The 16391-nt window shown below is 38.1% G+C and overlaps 1 protein-coding gene across 8 annotated transcripts in view; it reads right to left on the bottom strand.

The window, feature by feature from the left end:
• LOC132416126 (zinc finger protein 568) overlaps positions 1–16391 on the bottom strand; it is a 39220-nt gene that overhangs the window by 8035 nt on the left and 14794 nt on the right. The window contains exon 1 of one of the 8 annotated variants that reach the window (XM_059999383.2): positions 14840–15138. The exons of the other annotated variants lie outside the window; for them this stretch is intronic. Within the exon in view, the coding sequence (XP_059855366.2) occupies positions 14840–15094 (255 nt within the window). The 5' untranslated portion in view covers positions 15095–15138. Of the gene's footprint in view, positions 1–14839; positions 15139–16391 lie in introns of those variants that run through there. 8 annotated transcript variants of the gene reach the window in all.

Here is a 16391-nt window from a genome sequence, read left to right as displayed (position 1 = left end):
TCACAATTATACCATCCACTGGAGTGAGGGTTCTGAGCCCCATGTCATGATTGCCAACCTGGGGGTCTGGCAACAGGAGGGGGAATTCCCAGAGAGGCAGACTTTGAAGGCTGGCAGGATTTGATTGCAGGAAATAGACAGGACTGGGGGAAACAGAGACTCCACTCCTGGAGAGCACACACAAACCAGTGTGCACATCAGGACCCAGGGGGAAGGATCAGTGACCCCATAGGAGAACCAGACCTACCTGCTAGTGTTGGAGGGTCTCCTGCAGAGGCAGGGGGTGGCTGTGGCTCACCACGGGGACAAGGACACTGGCAGCAGAAGTTCTGGGAAGTACTCCTTGGCAGGAGTCCTCCCGGAGTCCACCATTAGCCCCACCAAAGAACATGTAGCCTCCAGTGCTGGGTCACCTCAGGCCAAACAACCAACAGGGAGGGAACTCAGCCCTACCTATCAGCAGACAAGTGGATTAAAGTTTTACTGAGCTCTGGCCACCAGAGCAACACCAGCTCTACCTACTACCAGTCTCTCCCATGAGGAAGCTTACACAAGCCTCTTATATAGACTCATCCACCAGAGGGCAGACAGCAGAAGCAAAAAGAACTACAATCCTGCAGCCTGTGGAAAAAAAACCACATTCACGGAAAGATAGACAAAATGAAAAGGTAGAGGACTATGTACCAGATGAAGGAACAAGATAAAACACCAGAAAAACAACTAAATGAAGTGGAGATAGGCAATCTTCCATTAAAAAGAATTCAGAATAATGATAATGAAGATGATCCAAAACCTCAGAAAAAGAATGGAGGCAAAAATGGAGAAGATGCAAGAAATGTTTAACAAAGACCTAGAAGAATTAAAGAACCAAAAAACAGAGATGAACAATACAATAACTGAAAAGAAAAATACACTAGAAGAAATGAATAGCAGAATAACGGAGGCAGAAGAATGGATAAGTGAACTGGAAGAGAGAATGGTGGAATTCACTGCTGCAGAACAGAATAAAGAAAAAAGAATGAAATAGATTATTACTCAGCCATATAAAGGAACAAAATTGAGTTATCTGTAGTGAGGTGGATGGACCTAGAATCTGTCATACAGAGTGAAGTAAGTCAGAAAGAGAAAAACAAATACTGTATGCTAATGCATATATACGGAATTTTAAAGAGCAGTACTGATGAACCTAGTGGCAGGTCAGGAATAAAGATGCACATGTAGAGAACAGACTTGAGGGCATGGCAGAGAGGGAAAGCTGGGATGAAGTGTGAGAGTAGCATTGACATATATACACTACCAAATGTAAAACGGATGGCTAGAGAGAAGCAGCTGCATAGCACAAGGAGATCAGCTCAGTGCTTTGTGACGACCCAGAGGGATGGGATAGGGAGGGTGGAAGGGAGGCTCAAGAGGGTGGGGATATGGGGATATATGTATACATATAGCTGATTCACTTTGTTATACAGCAGAAACTAACACAACATTGTAAAGCATTTATACTCCAATAAAGATGTGAAGAAAAAAGAAAAAAATAATGAAAAGAAATGAAGACAGCTTAAGAGACCTCTGGGACAACATTAAATGCAAAAACATTCACATTAGAGGGGTCCCAGAAGGAAAAGAAAGAGAGAAAGGACCCAAGAATATATTTGAAGAGATTATAGATGAAAACATCCCTAACATGGGAAAGGAAATAGCCACCCAAGTCCAGGAAGTGCAGAGTCCCAGGCAGGATAAATGCAAGGAGAAACACACCAAGACACATAGTAATTAAATTGACAAAAATTAAAGACAAAGAAACATTATTAAAAGCAACAAGGGAAAAATGACAAATAACATACAAGGGAACTACCATAAGGTTAACAGCTGATTTTTCAGCAGAAACTCTGCAAGGCAGAAGGCAGTGACATGATATATTAAAAGTGATAAAAGGGAAGAATCTACAACCAAGATTACTCTATCCAGCAAGGATCTCATTCAGATTCAATGGAGAAATCAAAAGCTTTACAGACAAGCAAAAGATAAGAGAATTCAGCACCACCAAACCAGCTCTACAACAAATGCTAAAGGAACTTCTCTAAGTGGAAATCACAAGAGAAGAAAAGGACCTACAGGGCTTCACTGGTGGTGCAGTGGTTGAGAGTCCGCCTGCCTATGCAGGGGACACAGGTTCGTGCCCCAGTCTGGGAAGATCCCACATGCCATGGAGCGGCTAGGCCCGTGAGCCATGGCCACTGAGCCTGCATGTCTGGAGCCTGTGCTCCTCAACGGGAGAGGCCACAACAATGAGAGGCCTGCGTATGGCAAAAAAAAAAAAAAAAAAAAAAAAAAAAAGACCTACAAAAACAAATGCATAACAATTAAGAAAATGGTAATAGGAACAAAGATATCAATAATTACACTAAACGTAAATGAATTAAATGCTCCAACCAAAAGACATGGGCTTGCTGAATGGATACAAAAACAAGACCCATATATATGCTGTCTACAAGAGACCCACTTCAGACCTAGGGACACATAGAGACTGAAAGTGAGGGGATGGAAAAAGATATTCCATGCAAATAGGAATCAAAAGAAAGCTGGAGTAGCAATACTCATATCAGATAAATAGACTTTAAAATAAAGGATGTTACAAGAGACAAGGAAGGACATTACATAATGATCAAGGGAGCAATACAAGAAGAAGACATAACAATTATAAATATATATGCACCCAACATAGGAGCACCTAAATACATAAGGCAAATGCTAACAGCCATAAAAGAGGAAATCAAGAGTGACACAATAATAGTGGGGGACTTTAACTCTCACTTACACCAATGGACAGATCATCCAGACAGAAAATTCATAAGGAAACACAAGCTTTAAGTGACATAATAGACCAGATAGATTTAATTCATATTTATAGGACATTCCATTCAAAAGCTGCAGATTACACTTTCTTCTCAAGTGCACATGGAACATTCTACAGGATAGATCACATCTTAGGTCACAAATCAAGCCTCGGTATATTTAAGAAAATTGATATCACATCAAGCATCTTTTCTGACCACAACACTATGAAATTAGAAATAAATTACAAGGAAAAAAGGAAAAAACACAAACACATGAAAGGTAAACAATACGTTACTAAGTAACCAAGAGATTACTGAAAAAATCAAAGATGAAATTAACAAATAGAGACAAAATGACAACGAATACACGATGATCCAAAACTGATGGAATGCAGCAAAAGTAGTTCTAAGAGGGAAGTTTATAGCAATAGAATCCTACCTCAAGAAACAAAAAAAATCTCAAATAAACAATCTAACCTTACACCTAAAAGAACAAGAGAAAGAAGAACAAACAAAACTCAAACTTAGACAAAGGAAAGAAATCATAAAGATCAGAGCAGAAATAAATGAAATAGAAACAAAACAATAGCAAAGCTCAATAAAACGAAAAGCTGGTTCATTGAGAAGATAAACAAAATTGATAAACCTTTAGCCAGACTCATCAAGAAAAAGAAAGAGCAGACTCAAATCAATAGAGTTAGAAATGAAAAAGGAGAAGTTACAATGGACACCACAGAAATACAAAGCATCATAAGAGACTACGACAAGCAACTCTGTGCCAATAAAATGGACAACATGAGCAATGGACAAATTCTTAGAAAGGTGTTACCTTCCAAGACTGAACCAGGAAGAAATAGAAAATATGAACAGACCAATCACCAGTAATGGAATTGAAACTGTGATTAAAAATCTCCCAACAAACAAAAGTGCAGGATCAGATGGCTTCACAGGTGAATTCTATCGAACATTCAGAGAAGAGCTAACACCCATCCTTCTCAAACTCTTCCAAAAAATTGCAGAGGAACACTCCCAAACTCATTCTATGAGGCCACCATCACCCAGATACCAAAACCAGACAAAGATACTCCAAAAATGAAAATTACAGACCAATAAAACAGATGAAATTAGATGCAAAAATCCTCAACAAAATGATAGCAAACAGAATCCAACAGCACATTAAAAGGAAAATACACCATGATCAAGTGGGTTTTATCCCAGGGATGCAAGGATTCTTCAATATACACAAATCAATCAATGTGATACACCATATTAACAAATTGAAGAATAAAAACCATATGATCATTTCAACAGATGCAGGAAAAGTTTTTGACAAAATTCAACACCAATTTATGATAAAAACTGTCCAGAAAGTGGGCATAGAGGGAACCTATCTCAACATAATAAAGGCCATATACAACAAACCCACAGCAAACATCATTCTCAATGGTGAAAAACTGAAAGTATGTCCTCTAAGATCAGGAACAAGACAAGGATGTCCATTCTTGCCACTATTATTCAATATAGTTTTGGAAGTCTTAGCCATGGCGATCAGAGAAGAAAAAGAAATAAAAGGAATACAAATTGGAAAAGAAATAAAACTGTCACTATTTGCAGATGACATGATACTATGCATAGATAATCCTAAAGATGCCACCAGAACACTACTAGAGCTAATCAATGAATCTGGTAAAGTTGCTGCATACAAAATGAATGCACAGAAATGTCTTTCATTCATATATACTAACAACAAATGATCAGAAAGAGAAATTAAGGAAACAATCCCATTGCTACAAAAAGAATAAAATACCTGGAATAAACCTACCTAAGGAGGTAAAAGACCTGTACTCAGAAAACCATAAGACACTGATAAAAGAAATCAAAGATGACACAGATGGAGAAATATACCATGTTCTTGGATTGGAAGAATCAACATTGTGAAAATGACTATACTACCCAAAGCAATCTACAGATTCAATGCAATCCCTATCAAACTACCAATGGCATTTTTTACAAAACTAAAAAAAAAATCTTAAAATTTGTATGGAGACACAAAAGACCCGGAATAGCCAAAGCAATCTAGAGGGAAAAAAACAGAGCTGGAGGAATCAGACTCCCTGACTGCAGACTATACTACAAAGCTACAGTGATCAAGACAATATGGTACTGGCACAAAAACAGAAATATAGACCAATGGAACAGGATAGAAAGCCCAGAGATAAACCGATGCACCTATGGTCAACTAATTTATGACATAGGAGGCAATGATATTCAATGGAGAAAAGACAGCCTTTCAATAAGTGGTGCTGGGAAAACTGGACAGCTACATGTAAAAGAATGAAATTTGAACACTCCCTAAAACCATACACAAAAATAAAGTCAAAATGGATTAAAGACCTAAATGTAAACTGGACACTGTAAAACTCTCAGAGGAAAACATAGGAAGAACACGCTTTGGCATAAATCACAGCAAGATCTTTTTTGACCCACCTCCTAGAGTAATGGAAATGAAAACAAAAATAAACAAATGGGGCCTAATGAAACTTAAAAGCTTTTGCACAGTGAAGGAAACTGTAAACAAGACGAAAAGACAACCCTCAGAATGGGAGAAAATATTTGCAAATGAATCAATGGACACAGGACTAATCTCCAAAATATATAAACAGCTCATGCAGCTCAATATTAAAAAAACAAACAACCCAATCCAAAAATGGGCAGAAGACCTAAATAGACATTTCTCCAAAGAAGACACACAGATGGCCAAGAAACACATGAAAAGCTGCCAACATCACTAATTAAAGAAATGCAAATCAAAACTACAATGAGGTATCACCTCACACCAGTTAGAGTGGGCATCATCAGAAAATCTACAAACAACAAATGCTGGAGAGGGTGTGGAGAATAGGGACCCTCTTGCACTGTTGGTGGGAATGTAAATTGATACAGCCACTATGGAGAAAGTATGGAGGTTCCTTAAAAAACTAAAAATAGAATTACCATATGATCCAGCAATCCCACTACTGAGCATATACCCAGAGAAAACCATAATTCAAAAAGACACATGCACCCCAATGTTCACTGCAGCACTATTTACGATAGCCAGATCATGGAAGCAACCTAAATGCCCATCGACAGATGAATGGATAAAGAAGATGTGGTACATATATATAATGGAATATTACTCAGCCATAAAAAGGAAGGAAACTGGGTCATTTGTTGAGACGTGGATGGATCTAGAGACTGTCATACAGAGTGAAGTAAGTCAGAAAGAGAAAAACAAATATCATATATTAACGCATATATGTGGAACCTAGAAAAATGGTACAGATGAACCTGTGTGCAAAGCTGGAATAGAGACACAGATGTAGAGAACAAACGTATGGACACCAAGGGGGGAAATTGGGGGCAGAGTTGTGTTGTTGTTGGTGGTGGGATTAACTGGGAGATTGGGATTGACATATATACATTAATATGCATAAAAGAGATAACTAATAAGAACCTGCTGTATTAAAAAAATAATAAAATAAAATTCAAAAAAAAAGAACATACATGGTAGGTAAAGGGCCAAGGTCAGAATCAACCATTAAGCATCAATGAAAGGGTCTTAGGTTTTTGTTTCTTGCTTATATTTACAGTCGTGGGATGAGAATCAAAACTATGAGAGTGGTGTGACAGAAACTAAAAAACAAATGATAAATTTTTAGAAAAGAATGTTACTTGATCACAGAAACCAACTCTTCCTCTCCATTTAAAAACCTCAGTATCCAAATAAGGAAAAATCTTTACCTGCAAAGGCTCTAAGAAAGAAATATATATCCCATATTTGGGAGAATATTCAAGAAACAGTATAAATAAGATAGAAAAATGGGAAATACAAATGGAAATTACCCAAAGCTGAATCACAATTAATGTTTCTCAGAAACTATCTCTATGATCATTACTACCATCAATATCATCATCACTGTCATCTATTGAGTACTTATATGCCAAGCATTGTTAGAATTTCTTTAGAAATATTAACATCCAAAATTCCCCTAATAAGGTTATGAAGTAGCTACTGTTATTATCCATTTGAAAGGTAAGGAAACCAGCACTAAGAGTTAACTTTCCTAGGGTCATAAAGCTACTATGTGGTAGAGCTGAGATTCCAGCCCAAGCAGTGTAGCTGCAGAGCCCATGATTTTATCCATCATATTATACTTCTCCAAGTCAGCAGGAAGTCTCAGAATCCCAAAAATATTCCCACAAGAGAGTCTGCTGCCCTCTGAGACCAGGGGTGGGGGGCACACCTGGGCCTCTTCTGTTCCTTGAGCCTAAGCCTCACCCCCCACAGCCCCCAGGGCCTTTTCCAGCCCTGTGGGTCCTGAGCATTTGCCGCACCAACCACCCAAACCTCACCCTTGCTTAGGCCCTGCCCTCCACAGCCAAGGCCTTTCTCCCCCTCCTTTTTTATCTATTTCTTTTCCCTCCTCTTTTTTATTATTGTGGTACAGATGTACCTTCCGGTTGTTTATACATCTATATTTAAATTTTTATATTCTTCCTAACATATCTGTTAGTTTCCTAGTCTAATTTTATTTTTTACTTTGCTATTGTTCTTTTTTTTTTTTTTTTTGCTGCCCCAGGTGGCTTTCAGGATATTGGTTCATGAGCACGGGGTCAGGCTGTAGCTCCTGCAGTGGGAGCTCTGAGTCTGAACCACTGGAATAACAGAGAACCTCAGACCCCAGGGAATATTCAACGCAGTGAGGTCTCACAGAGTTCCTCATCTCAGCACCAAGACCCAGCTGTACCCAATAACCTACAAACTCCAGTGTTGGAAGCCTCAGGCCAAACAACCAGTAACACAGGAATAATATCCCACTCATAAAAAAGAAAAAAAAAAGAGACAGCAAAAAAAGATGTCACAGATGAAGGAGCAAGCTACAAGACCAAATAAGTGAAGAGGAAATAGGCCATCTACCTGAAAAAGAATTCAGAGTAATGAGAGTAAAGATGATCCAGAATCTCAGAAATAGAATGGAGGCATGGATTGAGAAAATACAAGAAATGTTTAACAAAGATCTAGAAGAACTAAAGAACAAACAGAGATGAACAACACAATAACTGAAGTGAAAAATACACTAGAAGGAATTAATAATAGAATAACTAAGGCAGAAGAACAAATAAGTGAGCTGGAAGACAAAATGGTGGAAATAACTGCCGAGGAGCAGAATAAAGAAAAAAGAATGAAAAGAATTGAAGACAATCTCAGAGACCTCTGGGACAACAATAAACACACCAGCATTCGAATTATAGGGGTCCCAGAAGAAGAAGAGAAAAAGAAAGGGTCTGAGAAAATATTTGAAGAGATTATAGTTGAAAACTACCCTCACATGGGAAAAGAAATAGTCACCCAAGTATAGGAAGCACAGAGAGTTCCATACGGGATAAACCCTAGGAAAAACACACCAAGACACATCTTAATCAAACTAACAAAAATGAAATTCAAAGAAAAAATATTAAAAGCAGCAAGGGAAAAACAAAAAATAACACACAAAGGAATCCCCATAAGGTTATCAGCTGATTTTTCAGCAGAAACTCTACAGGCCAGAAGGGAATGACAGGATATACTTAACGTGATGAAAGAGAAAAATCTACAACCAAGATTACTCTACCCAGCAAGGATCTCATTCAGATTCGAGGGAGAAGTCAAAAGCTTTTCAGACAAGCAAAAGCTAAGAGAATTCGGCACCAACAAACCAGGTTTACAACAAATGCTAAAGGAACTTCTCTAAGTGGGAAACACAAGAGAAGAAACAGACTGACAAAAACAAACCCAAAACAATTAAGAAAACAGTAATAGGAATATACATATTGATAATAACCTTGAATGTAAATGGACTACATGACCTAACCAAAAGACACAGACTGGCTGAATGGATACAAAAACAATACCCATATATATGCTGTCTACAAGAGACCCACTTCAGACCTAGGGATACATATAGACTGCATGTGAAGGGATGGAAAAAGATACTCCATGCAAATGCACATCAGAAGAAAGCTGGAGTAGCAATACTCTTATCAGATAAAATAGACTTTAAAATAAAGACTGTTACAAGAGATAAGGAGGGACACTACATAATGATCAAAGGATCAATCCAAGAGGAAGATACAACAATTATAAATGTTTATGCACAACACAGGAGAACCTCAATACATAAGGCAAATGCTAACAACTATGAAAGGTGAAGTTGACAGTAACACAATAATAATAGGGGACTTTAATACCCCACTTACACCAATGGACAGATCATCCAAACACAAAATAAGTAAGGAAACACAAGCTTTAAATGACACAACAGACCAGAAAGATCTAACTGATATTTATAGAACATTCCACCCAAAAGTAGCAGAATACAATTTCTTCTCAAGTGCACATGGAACACTCTCCAGGATAGATCACATCTTGGGTCACAAATCAAGCCTCAGAAAATTTAAGAAAATTGAAATCGTACCAAGCATCTTTTCTGACCACAACGTTATGAGATTGGAAATCAATTACAGAAAAAAAAACTGTAAAAAACACAAATACATGGAGGCTAAACAGTGCACTACTAGATAATCAAGAGATCACTGAAGAAATCAAAGAAAATATTTTAAAAATACATAGAAATAAATGACAATGAAAACACAGCAACCCAACACCTATGGGATGCAAAAGCAGTTCTAAGAGGGAAGTTTACAGCAATACAATCTCGCCTCAAGAAACAAGAAAAATCTCAAATAAACAATCTAACCCTACACTTAAAATAACTAGAGAAAGAAGAACAAACGAAACCCAAAATCAGTAGAAGGAAAGAAATCATAAAGATCAGAGCAGAAATAAATGAAATAGAAATGAAGAAAATAGCAAAGATCAATAAAACTAAAAGCTGGTTCTTTGAGAAGATAAACAAAATTGATAAACCCTTAGCCAGACTCATCAAGAAAAAAAGGGAGAGGACGCAAATCAATAAAATTGGAAATGAAAAAGGAGAAATCACAATTGAAACTGCAGAAATACAAAGGATTATAAGAGACAACTACAAACAACCATATGCCAATAAAATGGACAACCATGAAGAAATGGACAAATTCTTGGAAAGGCACAATTTTCCAAGACTGAGCCAGGAAGAATTAGAAAACATAAACAGACCTATCACAAGTAATGAAATTGAAACCGTAATTAAAAATCTTCCAACAAATAAAAGTCCAGAACCAGATGGCTTCACAGGCGAATTCTATCAAACATTTAGAGAAGAGCTAACACCCATCCTTCTCAAACTCTTCCAAAAATTGCAGAGGAAGGAACACTCCCAAATTCATTCTGCAAAGCCACCATCACCCTGATACCAAAACCAGAAAAAGATATCACAAAAAAAGAAAATTATAGACCAATATCCCTGATGAACATAGATGCAAAAATCCTCAACAAAATACTAGCAAACAGAATCCAACAGTACATTAAAAGGACCATACACCATGATCAAGTGGGATTTATCCCAGGGATGCAAGGATTCTTCAATATACGTAAATCAATCAATGTGATATACCACATTAACAAATTAAGGAATAAAAACCATATGATCATCTCAATAGACGCAGAAAAAGCTTTTAACAAAATTCAACATCGATTTATGATAAAAACTCTCCAGAGAGTGGGCATAGAGGGAACCTACCCATATATGACAAACCCACAGCAAGCATCATACCCAATGGTGAAAAACTGAAAGCATTTCCACTAAGATCAGGAAGAAGACAAGGATGTCCATTCTCGCCACTCTTATTCAACATAGTTTTGGAAGTCCTATCCACAGCAATCAGAGAAGAAAAAGAAATGAAAGAAATACAAATTGGAAAAAAAGAAGTAAGACTGTCACTGTTTGCCAATGACATGATACTATACATAGAAAATCCTAAAGATGCCACCAGAAAACTACTAGAACTAATCAATGAATTTGGTAAGGATGCAGGATGCAAAATTAAGGCACAGAAATCGCTGGCATTTCTATACACCAACAATGAAAAATGAGAAAGAGAAATTAAGGAAACAATCCCATTCACGATTGCAACAAAAGAATAAAACCTAGGAATAAACCTGCCTAAGGAGGTGAAAGATTTGTGTTCAGAAAACTATAAGACACTGATGAAAGAAATCAAAGATGACATAAACAGATGGAGAAATATACCATGTTCTTGGATTGGAAGAATCAATATTGTGAAAAGACTATACTACCCAAAACAATCTACAGATTCAATACAAGCCCTATCAAAATACCAATGGCATTCTTCAAAGAATTAGAACAAAAAATTTTACTATTTACAATAGCCAGGACATGGAAGCAACCTAAATGTCCATCAACAGATGAACGGATAAAGAAGATGTGGCATATATATACAATGGAATATTACTCAGCCATAAAAAGAAATGAAACTGAGTTATTTGTAGTGAGGTGGATGGACCTAGAGTCTGTCATACAGAGTGAAGTAAGTCCGAAAGAGAAAAACAAATGCTGTATGCTAACACATATATGGAATCTAAAAAAAAAAAAAAAAGTTCTGATGAACCTAGGGGCAGGACAGGAATAAAGATTCAGACGTAGAGAATGGACTTGAGGACACAGGGAGGGGGAAGGGTAAGCTGGGATGAAGTGAGAGAGTAGCATGGGCATATATACACTACCAAATGTAAAACAGACAGCTAGTGGGAAGCAGCTGCATAGCACAGGGAGATCAGCTCAGTGCTTTGTGACCACCTAGAGGGGTGGGATAGGGAGGGTGGGAGGGAGGGAGGCACAAGAGGGAGGGGATATGGGGATATATGTATACATATAGCTGATTCACTTTGTTATACAGCAGAAACTAACACAACATTGTAAAGCAATTATACTCCAATAAAGATGTTAACAAATAAATTAAATTAAATTAAATACATGAGGAGTGCCTTTTTTAATGTAAAAAAAAAGACATGAGACATGGAGAAGAGAAAGGAAAATGGCAGACATAATTTAGTGTCAACATTAGTGGTAAATGGATTGAACAATCAAAAAGGCAGAGACTGTCAGACTGGATAGAAAAACAAGATCAAACTATATGCCGTCTATAGGAGACATACTTTAGGTTCAAACATAAAAGTCAACTGAAATAAATTGACGGGAAAAAATATATCATGCAAAAAATAACCATAAAAAACTGGAGTGAATATACTAATATTAGACAAAATAGACTTTAATACAAAAACTGGGGACTTCCCTGGTGGTCCAGTGGTTAAGAATCCACCTTCCAATGCAGGGGATATGGGTTTGATCCCTGGTCAGGGAGCTAAGCTCCCACATGCTGCGGGGCAAATGAGCCTGCGTGTCACAACTACTGAGCCCGCACCCACAACTAGTGAGCCCACATGCTGCAACTACAGCCCATGTGCCACAACAACAGGGTCCACGTGCTCTGGAGCCTGTGTGCCACAACAAAGAGCCCATGTGCCGCAACCAAGAACTGACACAGCCAAATAAATAAATGAATATTTAAAAAAGGAAATCAATAAAATAGAGAACAGAAAAATAATAGAAAGAATCGATAAGGCCAAAAGTTGGTTCCCTGAAAAGATCAACAAAATTGACAAACCTTTAAGTTGACCAAGAAAAAGAGAGAATGCTCAAAACATTAAACTCAGAAATGAAAGAGGAGACATTACTACTAACCTTACAGGATTAAAAAGGATTATAGTGAAATATTATGAAGAACAGTATGGTAACAAATTAGATGATTTAGATGAAATGGACAAATTCCTAGAAAGACACAAAGTAATGAAACTGCTCAAGGACAGAAAAAAAGAAAATCTGAATAAACCTGTATCAAGTAAAGAGGTTCAATTAGTAATCAAAAAACTACCCACAAAAAAAAGCTCAGGGCTAGATGGCTTCACTGGTAAATTCTACCAAACACCAAAGAACAGTTAATACCAATACTTCACAAAATCTCCCAAAATAGAAGAGGAGTGAATGCTCCTTCTATGAGGCCAGTATTACCCTGATATACCAAAGACAAAAAAAAAAAAAAAAGAAAAGAAAAAGAAAACTACCGACCACTATCTCTTATTAATACAGAGGTAAAAATCCACAACAAAATACTAACAAATTTAATCTAACAATATATAAAAAGAGAACACAGATGTTTATAACAGCTTTAATTCATAATTGCCAACACCTGGAAGCAATCAAGATGTCCCTTAGTAGGTGAATGGATAAATAAATTGTGGTACATCCAGATAAAGGAATATTACTCAATGCTAAAAAGGAATGTGCTATCAAGCCAGGAAAACACATGGAGGAACATTAAATGCATATAACTAAGTGAAAGAAGCTGACTTGAAAAGACTATTGTACAGTATGATTCCACTATATGACATTCTGGAAAAGGCAAAACTATAGAGACAGTAAAAAGATTAGTGGATACCAGGGGCTGGAGGAGAGGAGAGCAATGACTAGACAGAGCAGAGAGGATTTTTAGGTCAGTGAAAACACTCTGTATGATACTATAATGACAGACACATGTATATACATTTGTCCAAATCCATAGATTATACAACACCAAGAGTGAGCCTCAATGTAAACTATTAGACTTTGGGTGATTATGATGTGTCAGTATAGGTCCATCAATTATAACAATGTACCACCCTGATGGGGGATGCTGATAATGGGGGAGGCTATGCATGTGTGGGGGCAAAGGGTATATGGGGAATCCCTGTACCTTCCTCTCAACTTTGCCATGAACCTGAAATTGCTCTTTAAAAACAAACAGGGCTTCCCTGGTAGCGCAGTGGTTGAGAGTCCGCCTGCCAATGCAGGGGACATGGGTTCGTGCCCTGGTCCAGGAAGATCCCACATGCCGCGGAGCGGCTGGGCCCATGAGCCATGGCCACTGAACCTGTGCGTCCAGAGCCTGTGCTCCGCAACGGGAGAGGCCACAACGGTGAGAGGCCCGCGTACTGCAAAACAAACAAACAAACAAACAAACAAATATATAAAGGATTATGTGCCATCACCAAGTGGGATTTATACCAGGAATGCAATACTGATTTAACATCTGAAAATAAACTAATGTAATACTCGATGCCGATAGAATAAAGAACAAATCCATATGATCATCTCAACAGATGCAGAAAAAGCACTTGACAAAACTCAATACCTTTTCATGGGAAAAACACTCAACATACTAGCAAAAAAGAGGAACTTCCTCAACGTGTTATAAGACATCTACAAACACCCCACAGCTAACATCATACTAAAAGTGAAAGACTAGATGCTTTCCCCTTATGGTCAGGAACAAGACAAGGATGTATATTCTTACCATTTCTATTAACATTGCAGTGAAGGTTCTAAACAGAGCAATTAGGCAAGAAAATAAAAGGTATCCAGATTGGGAAGGAGAAAATACAAATATCTCTATTTTCAGATGACATGATTTTCAGAAAACATAAGAAATCCACTAAAATTTTATTAGAACTAATAAACAACTTCAGCAAGGTTGCAGAATATAAGATCAATAGTAAAAAACCAATTGTATAACTAGACATTTGCAGTGAACATCCAAAAATGAAATCAAGGAAAACAATCCCATTTACAATAGCATCAGAAAAAATAAAATACTGCTCAAGACGATGGAGTAGGAAGACCCTGAGCTCACATCCTCTCATGGGCACACCAAAATTACAACTATTTACGGAGCAACTGTTGATGAGAAAGACTGGAACCTATAAAGAGAACGAACCACAACAAGATGGGTAGGAGTGGTAGAGTCAACGTATCGTCAAGACCCATACTCCTGGATGGGAAACACACAAATGGGAGAATAATTACAATTGCAGAGGTTTTCCACAGGGAGCAAGGGGTCTGAGCCCCACATCGGGCTCTAGAGCCTGAGGATCCTGCACAGGGGAAGACAAGCCCCCAGAGCATTTGGCTTTGAAGGCCAGTGGGGCTTACTTTCAGGAGATCCAGAGGATTGTAGGAAATAGAGACTCCACTCTTAGAGGGCGTACACAAAATCTCACATGCTCTGGGACTCAGGAGAGCAGCAGGAATTTGAAAGGAGCCTGGTTCAGACCTCACTGCTGACCTTGGAGAGTCTTCTGGAGAGGCAGGAGGCAACTTGAGCTCACCCTGGGGACACAGAAACTGGCAGCAGCCACTTTGGAGAGTTCGTTCAACCACATGGATGCTGGTGCTGGCAAGTGCCATTTTGGAATCTTCTCTCTAGCTTATTAGCCTTAGGACTCAGCTCCACCCCGCCCACCAGTTTGTAGGCAAAAGTACTCTGACTCCTCAGGCCCACCAATTAGCCAGGCAGGGACACAGACCCATCCATCAGCAAGCAGGCTGCCTTAAGATTCTCTGAGCCTACAGCCACCCCTGACATGACCCTGTCCACCAGGGGGCCCAGGACCCAGCCCCACACACCAGAGATGAAAATGTTGAGAGATGATACAAGCATGAGGGATGGAGAATGAAGATCTAATCTAAAAGCTATATATATTGCCAAGGAACCAGAATAAAAGAAAACCTAATAACACAAATGGAAAAAAAACAACTTGGAGTTGAAATAAAATTGAGATATTATGACTATGTGAAAAGGAAAAAATAATGGAAAAAAAGGGTAAATTGTAACTGTGGATAGGCAATGGTTTTTTTATATATGACACCAAAAGCACAAGCAAAAAAAGAAAATTAAATAAAAATGGACATCAGAAAAATGTAAAAATCTTGTGCTTTCAAGGACATCATCAAGAAAGTGAAAAGACAACCCACAGGCTAGGAGAAAATATTTACAGATCATATACCAGATAAGAAACATATCTAGAATATATATGAAGATCTCTTACAATTCAATAATAAAAAGACAAATCAATTAAAAAATGGGCAAAGGGCTTCCCTGGTGGCACAGTGGTTGAGAGTCCACCTGCGGATGCAGGGGACACGGGTTCGTGCCCTGGTCCGGGAAGATCCCACATGCCGTGGAGTGGCTGAGGCCCGTAAGCCATGGCCGCTGAGCCTACGCATCCGGAGCCTGTGCTCCGCAACGGGAGAGGCCACAATAGTGAGAGGCCCGCGTACCGCGAAAAAAAAAAAAAAAAAGGGCAAAGGATCTAAATAAACATTTCTTCAAAGAAGATATACAAATGGCCAATAAGCACATGAAAAGATGTTCAACATCACTAATTACCAGGTACACGTAAATTAAAGTCACAATGAAATATCACTTCACAACCACTAGATGGCTATAATCAAAAGGACAGATAAAATAAGTGTGATGAGGATGTGGAAAGACTAGAATTCTCATCCACTGCTGGTGGAAACATAAGATTGTACAACTGTTGTGTAAAACAGTGGCGCAGTTCCTTAAAAGGTTAAATGTACAGTTAACACTGTACATTTCCACTACATATAATGAGAACTAAAAATATATGTCCACATAAAAACTTGTACACAAATGTTCTTAGCTACATTATTCATAATAGCCAAAAAGTGGAAATAATTC

This window comes from Delphinus delphis, chromosome 20 (genome assembly GCF_949987515.2).
Source record: "Delphinus delphis chromosome 20, mDelDel1.2, whole genome shotgun sequence".
Classification (NCBI taxonomy): Eukaryota; Metazoa; Chordata; class Mammalia; order Artiodactyla; family Delphinidae; genus Delphinus; species Delphinus delphis.
This window is presented reverse-complemented; position numbering and strand designations above follow the sequence as displayed.